Source organism: Lathamus discolor, chromosome 2 (assembly GCF_037157495.1).
Source record: "Lathamus discolor isolate bLatDis1 chromosome 2, bLatDis1.hap1, whole genome shotgun sequence".
Taxonomy (NCBI): Eukaryota; Metazoa; Chordata; class Aves; order Psittaciformes; family Psittacidae; genus Lathamus; species Lathamus discolor.
Window position 1 is genome coordinate 45,647,653 of NC_088885.1, and position 18,419 is coordinate 45,666,071.

The following is an 18,419-nucleotide window of genomic DNA, read 5'->3' on the forward strand; positions in this document are numbered from 1 at the left end:
ACCAAGCACTGTGATCCAGCCACTCTCTACTGTCAGAATGGACTAAAGACAGACATCAATAAATTTTTACATCAATTTATGCTAGCTAAAGAGTTAATTTTTCCCGTAATGTAATCCAAACAGATGGTCACAGTTTCTGCAGTGTAACAAGTTACTGTTGATCTTCATTACCTAATAAACACTAACAAACAAACTAGTAACTAATAACCTTCATTAACTAATAATAGCCTTCCTTAACTGAACATATATCACTCAACCTTAAAAGAACTGAAAGGAAACCATTTTAGGTTTAACTGAGGACACTACACAAGAGTTACTGTGGCTCTGCTATTCCAGTGAGCTGTTTGAGTGATGAAGCCATCACCTATAAACTTCTGTTCTTGACCGCAGAAGACCAAGGTGCAGAGATGATGGCTAAAGAGATCATTATGACTAACTAGTCACACCCCCTCTACAAGGACAACAAAATTGCCCTCCATAGTTCCTGCATCAATCTTCAATTTATGGCTGAGCTATAGCATATTTTTTAGATAAATCATTTGAATTCATAGTTCACTTTCACTGCTAAATGTGTCTGAATCTATTTACCACTCAGCATTCAAACTTTGAAACCCTTTAGTTTGTCCTCTTACTGAAGAGATGTCTACTAAAAGTGGTCTTCTCTCCATACACATTCCTGAGTATCAGTTAATTTCTGACCTAAGCTTTCCAAAATTTTGATCAAATTGATATAAGAGATATTGATAAGAGAGTCTAGTCCCCAGATATTTAGGGCTGCAAGAGACAGAATGAAAAGTAGATTTGAAATATTGAGAAAGTCATGTGACATATATATTATATAGGGTTTTAATGTTAAGAGAAGCTGACAAGGAAAAATAGAGGTACTCACCACTCATTTTTACAATTAGCAGTTTAATATACATATCATTCCATAACAGACTGCATGACACATAAATAGACTGAACTCCAGTGACAAATATACTGGTAAGTATAATTTTTAGGGTTTTTTTTTCTAAATATATAAATGAAAAAACTAGATATGCAAGACTTTCAAGAAAAATACAAAACATACTTCATTCTATATAAATATTTGTATCTGAAAATCTCAATAAAATCAGTTATAGAATATATAGAGAAAACATTTCATTTCTTCAGTCTCCTCAATAAGGAAAGGAGGTCTGGGTCTGCAAAAGAAGCTGTTTATACTAATGTTCAAAATAAATCCATCTTTGTCTTGTTATTTAAAGTATATAAACATATCAACATTTGGGAATTCTCACCAACGAAAATTGAACTTCAGTTATTAAATTTAAAAAACCAAACTCTCTCTATCAAGGTTTAAGCAAATACTGAAGTCTACCTCTCCTGTTCTTGCTTCATTCGTATTCTCTCCTCTTCTGAAGTAAGAGCTTCCTGCACTTTTATTTTACCAGTTTTCTCACTCTTGTCATCTTTGCGATGTTTGCCAAACCTGTTAATAACACACAAAAAAGAATCTAACTTGTGAAATGAACAAAACTGCATTTTTCTTTTCCTATGACAGAGTCCTCCAAGAAGGGTTGCTTGGAAATCAGGAAGGGTAAATGCAAAGACCTCAGAATCTCAATCTTTAATATCTTCTGGCTGCTTTGGGTTTATTTTGTGTAGTTTTTTGTTGTTTTGGGTTTTTTTTCTAATTTATTTTTATTTCACTCCTCTTAAAATTTTATAGAATTCCTCATGTAAGAACAGAAAAAAACCCAAAACAATAGGATTACATTCCTTTTTTTTTTCTGCCAGCATTTTGGGGTCACTATTTTTAAACACACAGCCAAACAACGTTTTAGAAGTTACTTAGCACTATCACTGCCAAAGAACACAACTCAATTTTACATTAAGTAAAGGCTTCACATATGAACTGCAAGAGACACAGCGTTGTATGCCTGACACCTGCCCAGAGCGCAGTGCCACCCTCCACCCCCACCCCGCAAGAGCAGTTTCACCACACAGTGGACGCTATCCAAGAATGTAAATTTATTCTTTTCCAGCACCGGGTTCTTTAAAAACTTTATTACTCATGACTTTTCTGCCCTGGGTGTTCCAGTGCAAAGAGGGTGAGTGGAGAAATGGAGCTGGCTTGGGTCTCCCAGACAGAGCAGGATCCTGCCAACCCAATGTCTGCCCTTTTTATGTCTCCTCTTCCCCTCTACCAGCTACATTTCAAGTATTTTACGTTTCTTCCATATTTGCACATTCCACTGTTTTCTTTTAAAATTTCAGTTTGGCATTTCAGATACTCAGTTATTATTAGGACAGCATTGCATGTGTTCCTTAGACATTTCAGGCCTATTGTGAAAGGAATTACTTTTATATAGAGCAAATTAAACAAACACTTAAATATAGCCCTTAAATACATCTACAGTTTAGATGACAATTTTCTATTTAAGGCAAAGTATCTATTAAACAGTATCTTATTGTAATACCTACCTAGTAAATGTGGAATCATTTATGATACCAAAAGCAGCAAGAATTTTACTCTTTTTATCAAACACTCAGGTGATAGCAGACTGACAACTGTGGCACTTCATGCTCAGGTTCACATCAAAAGGGAAATGAGAGCACTGAAATGTGCAAAGTCCAGCAATGGTGCAGACAGGACAACCCAAATGCTCACAAAGAGTAAATAAACCACAGAGTTCTTTAAACTTTCTTAACTTTCTTCTGATGCGTGAATGTAAACTTTTAAAAATATTTAGAGGCCACTAGGCATTTCTAATGTTTTCCCATTTGTTCCTATTGATTCTAGTACAAAGCTATTGCGTGGGTTAAAGACATATCACACAGTAACCCTGCAGAATGATTAACTTCTGGCCACTCAATCAAAAGATACTATACTTCATAACCATGTTTATAGCTCTTAGCACAACTGTTTAAAAACACAGCTACACAAAAAACCAGCATAGGAGCATGTAAACAAACTTAAAAGTGTGTGGCTGTTCTCCACAGTTCCCAGACTGATGATTTCCAAAGTAATTCAGGCATCTGATAGCTAAAATTGTTCATTAATAACCATCTGAAAAAGGGAGGGGCAGCGGACATGATAGGGTTAAGAAACACACAATAGCACATGAAGTCTCTAATTTTATAATTTGTTACACGTAAAACTGACATACTTAAAATCAGTGACTAGAAACACCAGCACGTATCTTTTAAAACATCCAGCTATTTATTAGAGAGTAGTCAAAACCATTATCAAAACATTTACATATATGCCATGAGAGATTCAAATCAAGTTCTGGATGCTGTACACCTGACAAGAGAATGGTTAATTTAAAATTGCCCTAAATCCTCTAGCCAAGAGAGGAGGTTTAGAAGAAAAACAGTGGAACTGAGCCATTTTACCCTGAAACACAGAGAGTGCCAGGGGTGGCAGGGGTCTGACTGATGGAACACTAAGAGCCGTGAGGAGACACATAACATATGTGGTACAGTAGTACAGCGTCTCTGGGATGCCCGTGTTTGCTTCTGTCTCCTGTCCTTCCTTGACCCATTCAAAATGTCAGGCAAAGCAAAGGAACCAAATTCTGGAGTAGCCAGTTTATTTTTGGAAAAAAAGAACTAGTGGTTAAAAGATCAGAACAAAAAAAAAAAAAAAAAAAAAAAGGATTAAATTAAACGAGTACCTATTAGGTTTTGGCAGCAAAACAGAATTTCCACCACCATAAATCAATTCATCGCAAGTATGAACAGAAATATATTGAAATCAATACCTCATTTAAAAAAAAAAAAAAAGAAGTACACAGGAAATTTCTAATACTCCTTGTAAGCAATCTAGTAAATGCCTGGTCAGGCTGCATGATTGTGGGGAGAGTATTTCTAAAGTTAACATGTAATGCAAACCTAGCAAAAATAAATGGTTTGAGTTTTCAGATCCAGCTGCCCAAGTCCAGAACACACCACGCTCATGCTGCGTTTCAACACAGGCATTGGCAGGTTTACCACACAGCGCTCGGAGCAGCAGGAGGGTTCAATTTGCTCTGACTCATAAGCAAGTTGTGTCAACAACACTTCTTCTCCTTCAGGTTTTTCTTCTGATTGTTCCTTCTGCCCTCGGGGACCATCCTGATCAAGTCTCCAGAAGACATCTCTGGTCTTTCCCCAGGCATTTCAAAGGGTGGCCATACTGTTCCCACTCTGACCGGAGACTTTCCAGTGCCCATCTCCAACAAGCTCTGTGGTCATCCTGGCAGTGGACAGCCTGGCAGAATATGAACCACGGTGGTCTTGCAAAGTTGCCTTCTCTGGACTTTGTCACCCACAGAAGTGATATATCTGCCATAATCACCACTGCCTGCAACAAGTTCAGCAACATTAACTGCACTGTCCCTACACTTGAACCTAGAATAATGAGTGCTGTCCTCTGCTCCCCCCCCCCCCCCCCCCCCCCCGATTGAGGCTTTGTGGTTTTAACACCATCATCTTCAAAATAGCATCTCCATGATACTCGTAAGTCATGGAGTTTCAGAGCAGTTTGGAAACACGCTGCCCTAAAGAAGTTTGGCTCTGAACAAGTCTGCATACTTTTAGCAAGACCTCTGTACAAAAAAATATTTACAAAATCAAGATTTCTCTTTTCCACTGAGATTGCAAGCCTAACAGCATCTCTGTTAAGCTTCAGCTTGCAACAGTAGAAGTGACAGACAAACACAGGAAAAATATTTTCCAGGCTTCATGAAGCACTTGAGAAAGGTATTTAAAAGAACTGCGATGGGGATATACATGTACACACCCCTCATCCCCAACACCCCTTTTATTTCTGTAGGACCAGTCAACACTCTCCACTCAAAACATCAGTCAAAGGTTTTGGTAAGATTACTCTTGCTAACAATGGGTATATTTGATATTTATTTCAATTAAAAGTTTTTGCTCCATGAAGTATGATTTATAGTCATCATGAAACCCAACAGTCCAAATCAGCATCCTCTCCACCAAAATTATAACAGACATTAATAAATTATTGAACATTCATATTCAGGCCAAGTTTAACTACAGAAGAGCAACATCCATTAATACTAAGGTACATCATTAAAGCGAGCTGCTAACATTCCCTCAACTGTACTGCAATGACTACACTTGTGTCAAGCTATTCAAAATCACCAGCCCTTCTAATTTCCTCAGGTAGATATTTCCTACTCTGCTTCATGAATATTGAATAAAACAGGACACTTAGAAATAAAAATAAAGAGTATTCAGACCACTGAAATTCCAACAGTCTATGCAATATCCTTTCAAAATACCAAATGCACATGCCACAGGCAGTGGTAAAGCCCCCTCCCTGCTGCTGTCCAGTACCCCTTGTGTAACTATGTGAGTCAAAAGAAGCAAAGTGTGGGTCAAGACCCCAGAATTACTCCCAGAATTTAAACCAGCCCAATTCGAACGCATTGGCCCACTGAAAAGATCTGGCTTACCTTTATATAAGTTTCATGTTCTTAAATGTGCAAATAGCATAGACTTCCCCCATGAACATTCATGTGTGTGACACCTTACCCACAGCCCACCAGAATTTGCATCATTGTAAAGCTCATTTCTTTACTGCTCAGGTACTCAAAAGGAAGGGAAGATGGAATCAGGTTGTATGTTCCATGCATGACCCATGGCAACTTTGGAATCTTGCTGCTTCCAATACTGTTTCTTCCATAACGCATACATTGAATGTTCTGGCACACCCACATAATAACTTCCCCTGATGAAGTGACTGCTCATCTAATGATAACAACCTCAGGCTGGAAACTCCAAAAGTGCAATTGTTAATGATAGCTCCCTTGTAAAATAGCAATCACCACCCATTTGTCTTGTGTCAGAGATTCTAGACTTTTGCAAGGACATGGCCTTGAGGATACTGCCAAGTGATTTGCTCGCAGCCCTTGCTGCTCACTTCACAGATGTAGGAGCTGCTCTCCACTGTGTGCAGCTGGTTAGCAAGTGCCTGAAGCACCTGGAGATTTTCAGGTACTTGTCTGAACTTGTGATGGTATCATTCTTGTTGCTGTGAAGCTGGCTGCTGGATACTTGTTGCAGTTCTTACAAATGCAAATGAGATTACAACTTTGCTTCTGAAGCAGAAAAGAGATCCAGGGCTCAGGATCTGTGCACAGCAATGCTCCTTGCATTAGTGAAAAGGGAGGACAGCATTTTAAAACAAAGGTAAGGACTACTGTTGGAAATGAAAAACAAAGCAGTGCAGAAAAGGAGCATCTGTGACATTGACGTTCAGATAATCCTGGGAATCTAATTCCAAGCTCCTGTCATTTGCTAAATTCAGTGCCAACGATTTGTGAGTTACAAAAGCCCCACCTAAATCAGTACACAAGATACCAATGAAGAGACACAAACTACTGCATGATGTGCAGCAAAATGACATACACTATTGCCTCATCAAGTTAACATTTTTATGACGAAAAAAGTTCTAATGTTAAAGCTTGAGCTACGCCAGGCACTGTGAAGCACCTGCAACATAGCAGCCACCACATACCCTAGACTCAGTTCTTAGAAGCAAAGCAAAGAATATTGTTACTCATGGTGGAAAATAAAGAGCAAAAGGAAAATGCATATTTTCCTGCAAATCCCTAATAATAATAAAATTACCATCCTGTTCATAAGTATGTTATGTTCTTTCATATATAGAGCTCAACACTTTTTTGAGGACACACACTGTGTGGTTATAGAATGATCTTTATGATAGTAACAACATTTATAAATACAGGAACACTACCTCACATAATAGCTAGTTTATTCAGTAGCAATCTCATCTAAACCCTGTTCTAAAAACTATAGCTAAGAAGTAGTTTAACTTTATTTTCTAACTCCATAAACAGAAGTTTCAAGAAAAAGCTTCTATGACTAATTGAAATACAGGTTGTAAATTAAAAGTACCCTGTCTATCCAAGAGCATGAGAAATTGATGAAAGAGAGCAACTGAAATCTTGTTCACTCTAATTGCCAAGATACTCCAGGGTTCTACTTAATTTACAGCTTCTTAATTGTCCTTTTACATTAAGGGCTAGAGAAAGTTTCAAGATAAGTGCAAATGCTCAGTCATATTCGTAGATCCACGGACTTAATCCTCAAATTCAGTGAACAATAGCAATCACAGTAAGTTAAGAAATTGAAAAATGTAAGAGGACCATTCTTTAAAATATGATCTCTAGAATACAACAGCCAAATCACATCAGAGGAAAGGACCATCCTCAGACCCTGTGATACTAGTTTGTCACATTATTAATAAAAAGATGAGAACACAGACCTCTATGACCAAAGCTTGACCCTCAAATAGAAAATCCCATGAGCTCTGGATAATCTAATCAAACTAAAATGCATATCCAAACCTCTCTGTCAGTCCCTAGCTGGCTTACTTTCAAGCTTACTTTCTTGAATGACTGTCACCAACTAGGAGGTGGACTAATCCAAAGCCTATCACACTCAACAGCGCAGCACTGACTAGCAAGTGCCTACAGTGGCTTTAGACCAATGCATCAGGGCAACTAGACAGTACAAGGCTCAGCAGACAAGACAGTGTAGCAGAACATTTAAAGAACAAGTTTAAACTGCAAGATGATGCCATATATATATGCGAAATGTACATAAGATACATGTTGACAAAAAGAACATGTAAATGTTTTGCATAAATACATAGAACAAATAAAGAAAAGAGGATGTATAAGTGATAGCAACAGAAATTCCACATTTACAACTTATAACAAAATAGCTCCAGTTTAAAAGAATTTATATCAGCATCCTTGATACAACAAAAATAATACATATAATCTGCTAAATGGATTTTACTCTGATGCGTTACTGATGAGATCATTGTCGTCTGCCAAATCATCCACATATTTCATTAGAATAAAGAGCTACAGAAGAAACATGCATTAGTTGATTAATGAAAAAACACAAAAATTGATTGAGACAGAAGTTTAGCAGCATTACGTTCCTTAATAGAAAAAAGACCATCATTAAAAATTAACAAATGGTAAGTGTCTTGAGCTATTCTATCAGTGCTTTCTGTCTTCAAGGCATGCTCCTTTCTCCATAGCAGCAAACAGTATTCACATCCATACAACCTAACACTATTCGGAGGCTTTTGCAATTATTTCCGTAATCCTTTCCCGCCTGCTGTATCAGCAAAATGGTAAGATTTATATTGCAAAAGACTATGGTGACATAAAACTTCTCTTGCTAAAAAAATATTAATAAGCATAAACAAGGATTCAACTTAGCGTTCAAACAAAAATCACCCTGGTTAATGATGACTTGAGTATTTACAAGCCTGCCTCTCCAAGCAGAATTGTGCAAGTGCTATTTTTAAAAATATGCTTACAGTGCAAATATTTACATATTTGCAATCGATTTCTAGAAACAGCCAGTTATCACATGTAATCAAAATATTAGATCAAATTCTACTTGTTAGGAGGGAGCAGAACGACTGCTGGAGTGACGCAGCAACAGCACTGTCCTTAGATCACACAGAAGCACTGATGTACAGGCAGCAGGAGCAACGTATCTTGATGTAGGAACTTGAGGAAGTAGTTAAAATGGACATTTGTAACTTTTCATTTTCCACAAGTTTCCTTGCCTATGTTAAAACTGATAAAGCAGCTGTCCTTCTGGTGCAATATTCAGCAGAAGACCCTTGCCAGGTGGGTTCCTGCAGAACGCTGCTGTCCCAAACCAAGAAAAGTGTATTACAAAAGGACATAGTTAACTCATGAAGAACACTTCTGAAAAGGTATACTCGTACCTCTTCAGACCAATGATGTTTGCCTTCGAGCAATAAACTCACGTGCTCTGCCATGAATATATGAATTTAAAGCAGGAGAACTCAAGTGGTTACCACTTCAAATTATCATCCATCTCTGAAGTTACCACCCTGTGCATGAGTACTGTAAAGCATGTGAAGGTCTTCTGTGTTATATTTACACATTCTCTCTCAACAGCTTCTGCCTCGCTTTCCAAATATTAAATATCATTTTTCAGCACTGTTCAGGTGGAGATTCTAGTACATCTCACAGAACTAGGGCTGCTCAAAACCAACAGCCAGGATGGCACATAAATTGCAACACTTCATATGCAACATCACTGGTGATTCCCACAACAACATCCCGGAAACAAGTGGAAACAACATATGGCATCGGTAACCGCTTCCAGCCACTGAAGCTTAATCTGCCTGTCTTTGAGTCAATAGCCCAACTTCATAGAAAATGGTTATGATGCCAAACCAAGAGACATGTCATGAGGTTTCATTCAATTATTTTCATAAACAGTTTTGATAACATTATCTGAAAGGCATGACACAACAGGCAGAATATTATTCACACCAAGTCGCTCTCTTTTCACAACTTAAGCATTTGTAATATTTACTTCAAGCATAAAATGGTGAAACTTTTAAAAACAGATTTCTTTTAAGGAGAGACCATCTGTTTGCAAATTTCTAAACAGAAGATTATCTTCTTGCATTACTACTCATGATTGCCTAAAGCTAGCTAGAGCCATTGACAGCTCTAATAAATAAAATAAAAAAATAAAAAAAAGTAAATCACAAGAAATAAGAAAAAAGCTGACAACTAATCCAAACTACTGCACTTTAAAAGCTGTCAGAGAAGGACAAAGGAAGTGGGGATAATTTTACAATGATAATATCAGAAGACAGCAGCAAGTCAGCAGTCAGACAAGAGATTCTTCTGCTGTCTGGCCAAATCAACTCAGCAAACAATACCACAATGTACTAAAAGTCACTATAAATAACTCATTTTCATGGTGGTCAGCCAAAACCTGTTAAACTGTGGACTGCGGCATCCCTGAAGGAGTCAGGAATAAAAAAGAAAGCTTCTGCTTAGATACAACAGTGTTAGTAATCATCAATGATGGAAGCAACCACAGAAGCAATACATGACATTTTAATGGATGTTTCATAACAGTCTAACCATTATAAAGTTTGCTTGTGTGGCAAAAACTCTTTAATGTTGTGTATATATTAAAAAAAGGGAGTGGTTGTTGACCACAAAGTTACTTGCCCTAAAATTAAATTTGATACACTGTGTGTTATCTGTCATTGAAGAAAGTAGTTCATACATGTGACACAGCCAAGATAATTCAGTCTTTTAAAAGATAATATAATCCTAATGGGCAATGTATCCTTTCATTTCTGCTGTATAATGTACTTACAAATGATTGTCCCCCCCACCTCTCAGACAAAATTTGCCCATCAAGACTGCAGTGCCCTGTTAGGTAATTCAGTATTAGTCAGTAAGATGTTAAACAGTAATCAAAAAACTGTAAATACAAATTGAAAAAAAAAAAAAAAAAAAACAAACCAAGAAAAAAGTTGCCCTTACAAGGTAAAGATCAGGATCCTGAAAAAGTCTTGTGTGAAGACCTCCAGTGTGTCAACTTGTCTTTCACAGACTGCATACACAGAACCAGACATACAACCCTCTGCTTTGCAATAACATAATACCATATACAGGGATTAAAAAAAATTCCCCAAATTCTAAGCATCAGCAGCAGTTTACTTTTAACAGGTGCCTGACTATGTAAACTAGAATGTACTTATTCTTTTATAACATAAGCAATTTATCTGAGTTGAGTAAATTGTTCCTTCCCTGTGTGCTGAGTGCCAAGCCCAGCTGACCCGACTGTTCCTTGCCCACACTGTACTGAGCAGGTCGCAAACCCTTACCCCAGAGCTCCCTGCTTGACAGCAGCTGCCCTACAGCCACACAGTGAGATGGGCACACTTCTGTTACTGCGTTTGTCGCAGTCCACAGATTAGTTTAAGAACTGTGTACAATTTCGGTATTAATAATGCTATATTGTATGCTTCTAATTACTAGTGTCCACTGAGAGCGCTTACAGAGACCGTCTAAACCATGGCTACTCTTCCAGGCGTTCTTTCCTCAACTATACTTCTAATTCCTGCTCTGTTCATTTTAATGCATTATTGTTTCAAAATACAATGCTTCAAAATTGCAAATTATGTCTGGCTCAAGGGCTGATTATGAGAAATACTAGCACTTCTGCCTCTGTGTGAATAACTCACACAATAATGAGCGATTGATTGAGCTCCAAGAAGTCCAAATGATGAGAAGGGTCAATTTGAACATTCCTATTAGCTTCTTTTGTTAAATCTAACACTTTGCCAGGCCAGAGACAAATACTGCATCTGGTTACCATGATTTTTTCCAACCCTGCAGAAGTACAATTTAGAAAATGGGTACTGGTCTAAAGGCAGACCTTATAAGAAATGCTAATGAAACATCAAATAAAAAAAAAAACCCAAACCAACATTTTATTGGCACTCAAGAGATGGGGCTGGGGGTGGGGGAAGAGAAGTTGCAAGGGAAATATGCTTCAACACTTTCCTGGCAGAAAAGATAAAAAAAACCCCACCTTAGTAATAGGAAGTCTTCACAACTCCATTTTACAACTGAAAGGCTTGCTTGCATATATATGAGCATGGCCTGGCTCATGTAAATGTGAGCTATAACAAGAAAATCACTAAAGATGCTCACTAAGCACACGCAACAGGCAAAGAAATGAGGGCATAAATGTAATACACCAGCTAGTTAGACAAGGAAATTGCAGTAACATTATTCCAACAACTTAGTCTTGCAGCCTCGCAATTACAATGCATAAAATCAGCATAGGTTAACACAAACACAAAAAAAGTTAATCAACATACTGGCAGTTCATTTGGAACCTTCCAAAGAGTAAAACTTCTCTACAGATCTCATTACTTACAAATGTTAGTATGTCAGTCAGCACTTTTTCTGTCAGTTACTGAAAATCTTTGTTGATACACATCTCCTAGAAAACAACCCCTGTAGGGTAAATTCAGCAATAGGTGATGTGTCTATATCTTAAGCTTCATTCACATACTTACACTTACATGAGGCAGTGAAGGCACAGGTGACTTCCAGCAAAGGAAAACAGACAACACTGTAGAATCTGTGAGGCAAGTTTAACTCAAACATACTTAAAACCCAGACAAATGTACTGCTGCCATTCTCTTCTCAGGGGATGCCTACAATACCAAAAAGCAATTCCCCTTGCTGAGCTGCAGCACTCAAGTGCTAGTGGCTGTAGACTACAATTTAGGATCCACTGTCCCATCCTGGGTTCTACAGTGCCACCTACGTGGCCCTTTAAGTCTCCTTAGGGGTAGAACAAATTCCTTTAATTACAAAAATAAACAAATAATGCCAATAGGATACTTCTACAAAGTGCTTCAGGGCACAACTCAAGCTACATTGAATACCCCATAATCTCTATTGCCATTGGAAAAAAAAAGGGGAGGAGAAAAAAATTACAGGTACATTATTTTGGAAGTTTTTTACAAGACAGGGCTAAGACACAGGATGTAGCCTGACCCAAGGCTCTGGTTAGAATACACTAATATGCCACTGCTGGCTTCACATACCTCTGACTATTCTATCAGCCAATATTCTGTCCCGTGGCATGAAAATTTAGTTTACAGCCACAGGATCTCTAGGTGGAAAATGGAGAGTGAGACTTGCACTGCAGCAGCACCACTGGAACAAACCGTCTCTGGAGAGGATGCAACAATACTCAGGTGGATCTTTGCTGGGAAGTCAGTCTGGCAGTGAGTCCCCATAGCAGCAGGCACAGGGGCTTGCACAAAGCTACCTGGAGCCCTGGAGAAGCCCAGCATCCTGTTGCTGCCAGTACTCGGAGCTTGAGATTTCTTCACGACAACGACAGTTGAAATAACTGTATCAATTGCTGATGGACCAAGCTGGGAGCTGAAATTTATTTCAGCTTGAAAAGGTGCACAAACCAGGCCTTGCATGGGACTAATTTGAGGCAAGACATATGGGGCGATGGCACATTTTTTTATGTTCCCGCCCCCATGCAAGTAAGCTCCTAGCACAGAAGATCTCAGACCTGTACCACTCTATACACATTCGTGCATGCTCAGGCACTGTAAGGGAGTGACTGGGCCTATGTTTAGTTAGAAACCCACACAGATGATGCTAAAAAGAAATCCAAACTTGATATCAAAGATATCCAGTTCCTGACATGTTCTTCTCCAAATGAGATCTGCTCTGCTCATGCTTGGCACTGCACACAGTACACAGTGATTATCACTGCCATATCAGTATTTCTTCTGAATATATATAGCCTAAAACAAATCTTAAAAAAACACCCCAAAAAACCCAGATGAAACTGGCACTGAGTCTTTGCATTTTACTCATCTCCAGCAAGCAGTTTTCTTCCTTTTACAGTTATAAAAGGCAAACAGAATTAGCAAAGTATTAGGAGCTCCACAGATGATATCAGGACTCCAAACAGTTACAGATGATAATACTGTTGGTATCATTACTTGCTCTGCAACATCACAGAAAAAGAATACTTTAACTGTAACACTATATCTGAAACTCCTGCTTGTGGAAGCATGTTGTGTTCTGAATTTCAGGAATTTAGAAAGATAACATCTATAATAACATTGTGAAACATTTGAAATTTATTTGTGGTATGTTGCTGTTGAAATGTGTAATAGCAATTCAGCTTGCATACTAAATACCTGGTGTTGAGTATGCTAGAAGCACTTGCAGTCAGTATAAAAATAAACTACTTCCATTATTGTAATACTCAAAAATTATGACACAGCTAAAATTCTAGATGTATTTTTGTTGCTATATCCACTTTTTCAGAACTTTTAGATCTAATCCATAAACTTTATTTCTGATTAGACATTTTCTTAAGTACTACCTGTAACAGCACAGCAGAAAAAAAAGGAAATCTACATACATCTTCAGCCATCCATCTACCTTCAGACTAAGCTCAACAGCATCATCTGGAAGCCATAGATAGTATATGTTTTTAGAATACAAATATTTTGTATTTCTACAACACAGGAAACATCACAGGATATCAAACCCCTTGGAAACTTTAGCATAGACAAGGTACTATCCCATTTTTAAACCATGAAAACAGTTCCTCTTTGGAAGTGTAAGCAACTTGCCAAACTCCAGATTTCCATATTGCAGGCACAAACAATGTAAAGGCTAACTGCAGATTCCATTGACAAAGCCAGAGTTACGAAGTTAATAAATCTATTTAACTAGTTATTTTTGATGGAGAACTTCTCTAATAATGCAGTATTACCAACACACTTTCAACATATAATAAAGCCCCTTTAAAACAGCCATATCAGTTGTATTTTATTATATTTGTTGAAAATAGTTAAGACCACCAAGCAGTTCCATGAAACCACGCCACATTCTTTTTCCTTTTAGGACTAGGAGCTACAAGACTTATATTAAAAAAATAAATATTGAAAACCATAAATAAATCATTTGTAGAAACTATGGATTTATCTTCTGTAGAAGCAAACATTCCAAAATTTACTGTTAATCACATCACCAGCTAGCCCAAACATACACTGTAAAACTAGTTCATGAACTGAATGCATTCCAGCAGGGTCTATTTTGCAAACATCTACAGCCTTTTCTTGCACTCCTGCCTATTGTAAGTTTGCAAAGAAGCAGTAAAAGTTAATATGCAGTGGAACACTACATTAACTACTGAAACAGTACTGCGCATCAAAAAGATTTACTATTACTTTGCAAACACGCTTATCTGGGTGCCATAAAATACTGACATGAGTCAGATCTACTGTAGTGCATTGTAATCAGGTCTTCACACTTGTAAAAGCGGTTCCTTGACATACAAGTCATTCTACACAATATCTAAAAGACATTTTTGCATGTGATAAGACTTCAAATTTTGTTAGTATTTTGGAATTAGGTAAATATACCCCAAATAGACAGTAACAGGACAAAATGGCCTTAACAGAATATACAGACACTGTATTTTGTACTTGAGCCCAAAGGCATCACCTTAAGAAAACCTTGAGCTGCAGGTTGCTGAAAGCCTGGAAGACATACCTGGGAAATACTACTATAGTTATCCTGTTCTGATACCCCACCCTTGGGAGCTACTCCTGATCACTGTCAGAAACAAAGTATTAGGTACAGAGACTTACTGTGTATCATTCGACACTGTGTGGCTGTATTCTTAGGTTCTTACATTGAACCACACGGAAAACAATCACCTTTTCTAGCCCAGTGGGTCGTATCAGATACTATTCATAGCATCATACAGCATTAGGTTTGGGTTGGAAAGGACCTTACAGACCATCTATTTCCAACCCCCTTGCCACCAGCAGGGGCATCTTCCACTAAACCAGGTTGCTCAAAGCCCTGTCTAGCCTGGCCTTGAACAATTCCAGGATGGGGCATCCACAACTTCTCTGGTTGGGTATTTTCCATTAGGTATCGTATCACCCAGTCAAGCTTGATATCCTAATAGGTGACAGTCTATGACAATTTAAAGTATGCTTGGAAGCACAGTAAAAATAACCTGTATACAGATAACTTTTCTCTTAACTCTCACCATGCAATGGGTGGTTCAGAGTCACAAATGCATGCTTAGCTGCATTATTTACCATATTCTTGGTTTTCAAGAACTGTGGGGGCAGTAAGTTCCTGAGGGTAATCACGTAATCACAAAAATACTTGAAAAATTAAACTTTTTTTGATTACAAACTTATTGTACATCCACATTTTTTTGCCTCATGAGAAGGATAAGTACATGTTGATTGATTCAGACTTTTTGCACCAGTGATTATTTGATGTATCTTGTTCCTATCTCCTTTTACTGCGGACAAATATTTTTCACCATGAGAGAGGTTAAGCACTGGAACAGTCTTCTGAGAGAGGCTTCTGAGTCTCCATACTCGGAGATATTTGAAACTCAACTGGTGTGAAATTCAGCTGATGAAATGTTGACGCTGAAGTGCTGTGAGCAGGATTTGAACCAAGAAGAGATCCCTTCCTGCCTGAATCACTCTAAGAGTGCAGTATTTTCCATGTCTTCAGTTCCTCCTAATTCTATTTTTCCATAGAGAAGAAGTTAACAATTGGTTCAAAGAGGGAGATACTATTGACATACCCCATTGGCATTGTTTCTAATATTTCCTTTTCTCTTATTCTTTCTATAAAACTTCTGTGCCTCTTATTTTTCCCTGAAATGAGGACTTAAAAGCCAAAAAAAGTCCTCTGCGTGCCTTATACTCACTGTTTTCTTGCTACATTCAGGGAAATGCAAGGGCAAAGCTTATAACTAATATATTCTTACTACATGCAGGCAACTGCAGGGACTCACAGACTATTTCTGTTCTGGTATATCTTATTCTAAAAATCATACTGGTTATGCCCACTTTGCCATTTTCACTGAAGTGCTTTATAATTTTGTCTTGAATGACTCTCTCTCTACACAACAGTAGGAAATGTGGAAATCCTAACAGGAGACATCAGCCTGACAACGCACCGTGAATACAGATCTCTTCTGGGAACTGAAAGACAGTAGTAAGTTGGAGGTTTGTCTTTTAGAATAGGATCAGCTGTCCTGCAGCTGCCAACTTAAGTACCTCAAGCAACTATGACTTAATTGCCTGTGTCATCTTCAGCTATAAAAATTTACAGGTTGCATTAATTTTCATCTAAGGCAACATTTCTATTCCTGTTTTTAAAAAGGATTTTCAAAGAAGACTCTGTTTTAAAAACATAATCCACTGCATCCTTAATGTTTGCCGATGCATGGGTGCTATCAGTGGAAAATTAAATTTCAAATGAACATTTCCAACAGGTAATGAAACAAATGTCATTAACAGAGGTTTTTGTTGAATGTATCCTTCACGTCTCAAGACAGTATTTACTTACCACACTTTGTTGTGGACTAGCACACTGCCTAGTTAGTATTTAATTGTCACATCAGGTGGAAGAAAAAACCTATTTCTATACAAGCTAAAACTGAAATTGACTTTGACTCTCTGAACTGTCAACAAATTCTTCTCTGAAAAGGCTTGCTTTGCAGAGATTATAAAGTAGGTGTCATCCTTGACACTTGCATTCTATATTCATCCAGCAGGCCTGTGATGGAGAGAGTGCTGCAGAACGCTGGGCAGGATGGCAGAGGGCTCAGCTGTCACGCCGCCTGCCTCCCTCTCTTGCTTTGCAGGCAGAGATAGTGCTGTAGGTGTCAAAGGTTCTCCGTTTAAACTTGCTGACAAGCAGAGGGAGAATACTGGGAGAATATGTTATCAGCCACTATAAACTTGTCTCTAGTAACAAGTCATCCTGACACTTACTTATGGATGTTAGAAACGAAAGCCCTGATTCTATAAAAATTAAAACAGTGAAACCCCCAAATTGTACACCCCCATCAGATTTACTCTGGAAAAATCCAGTGTTAAGAATACATACAGCAAAGCCCTGCTTTCTGTCAGAATGACAAACTAGAGAGCCACATATGATTATGTTAATCTCCCACTTCAAATTTCCTTCACAAAATCACACACCACTGCTTTCTGTGTTTTGTTTAAAAGTCATAATAGAGTTTACTAACCACTTAATGAAGCTGCATTCCTTAACCCCCTGACAGATTATGTGAAGTTGTTTGGTTTAGAAATACAAATTTGCCCCTCGCCCCAATAACATCTCAGTCAAAAGCCGGTGTGTTTGGGGCTAGAGGCAAGGGAACACACATTTCCTCAAAGCAATGGATTTCACCAAACAGCAGAAAACAGGAAGGCAAAAAAGTGCAGAGAGGAAGGAAGGAGCATAGCTTGCCTTTCCAAAAAAGAAAAGCTACTTTCAATCAGCTTATCTCTTTCAGTCCCTTATTTACTTTCAATTGGAAAGAAGGAAGTGAAGAATAAGAAAATGCTTTGAAAGACATTTCTAAGATTCCCAATTCTGCATCAAAGATGACAATTTGCTGCATGGCTGATTTCATTTGAAAGGCATTTCTGATTCAGTGTGTCCCAGTGGCTGGATGAAACTTTGAAACTGGATCAGGACAAAGTAGCCCAGAGCAGCACAAAAAGAAAATGCCATCAACAGTACCCAACTTGCAGCCAGGATCAGGACCGTGCTCCTCATCTGAAACTTGAAAAGGCACCATGCTCAGACCCTGTATCTAGGATTGTAGTGAGCTGCACATTTTCTAGCTGGTGGCAGAAGAGAAGAAGCAGATGTGGACTTAATGATAGTTCTGCCAGCTGGCTCATAGTAGTAGCAGGCAAAAGACAGAACACAAATGGCCCCAGATCCCATTTACCTGAGCAACGACCCAGCTTAGCGTTTCTGATGAAAGTCTCAGCACAAGCAGTGCAAGCTGTCGGCGACATTCTCAGATGAACATTAGCAAACCCAGGTGCAATTCAGTGTGCCAGCAATAGGCTTCCATGTTTGAAATGATACTGCTGACAGGTGTTTACACAATAACCTCCTTCTTTATGTTCTAAGGCTCAAGATTTATGGTGTTTTGTGCCATCAGCAGAGCACAAAGGAAAA

The 18,419-nt window shown here is 38.2% G+C and overlaps 1 protein-coding gene across 15 annotated transcripts in view; it reads right to left on the minus strand.

The window, feature by feature from the left end:
• PARD3 (par-3 family cell polarity regulator) overlaps positions 1-18,419 on the minus strand; it is a 458,414-nt gene that overhangs the window by 120,585 nt on the left and 319,410 nt on the right. For 10 of the 15 annotated variants that reach the window (XM_065666723.1, XM_065666722.1, XM_065666721.1 and 7 more), the window contains one exon: positions 1,361-1,471. The exons of 4 other annotated variants lie outside the window; for them this stretch is intronic. In XM_065666723.1, the coding sequence (XP_065522795.1) occupies positions 1,361-1,471 (111 nt within the window). Of the gene's footprint in view, positions 1-1,360; positions 1,472-3,762; positions 4,331-18,419 lie in introns of those variants that run through there. One more of the 15 variants, XM_065666727.1, reaches the window with a different exon arrangement.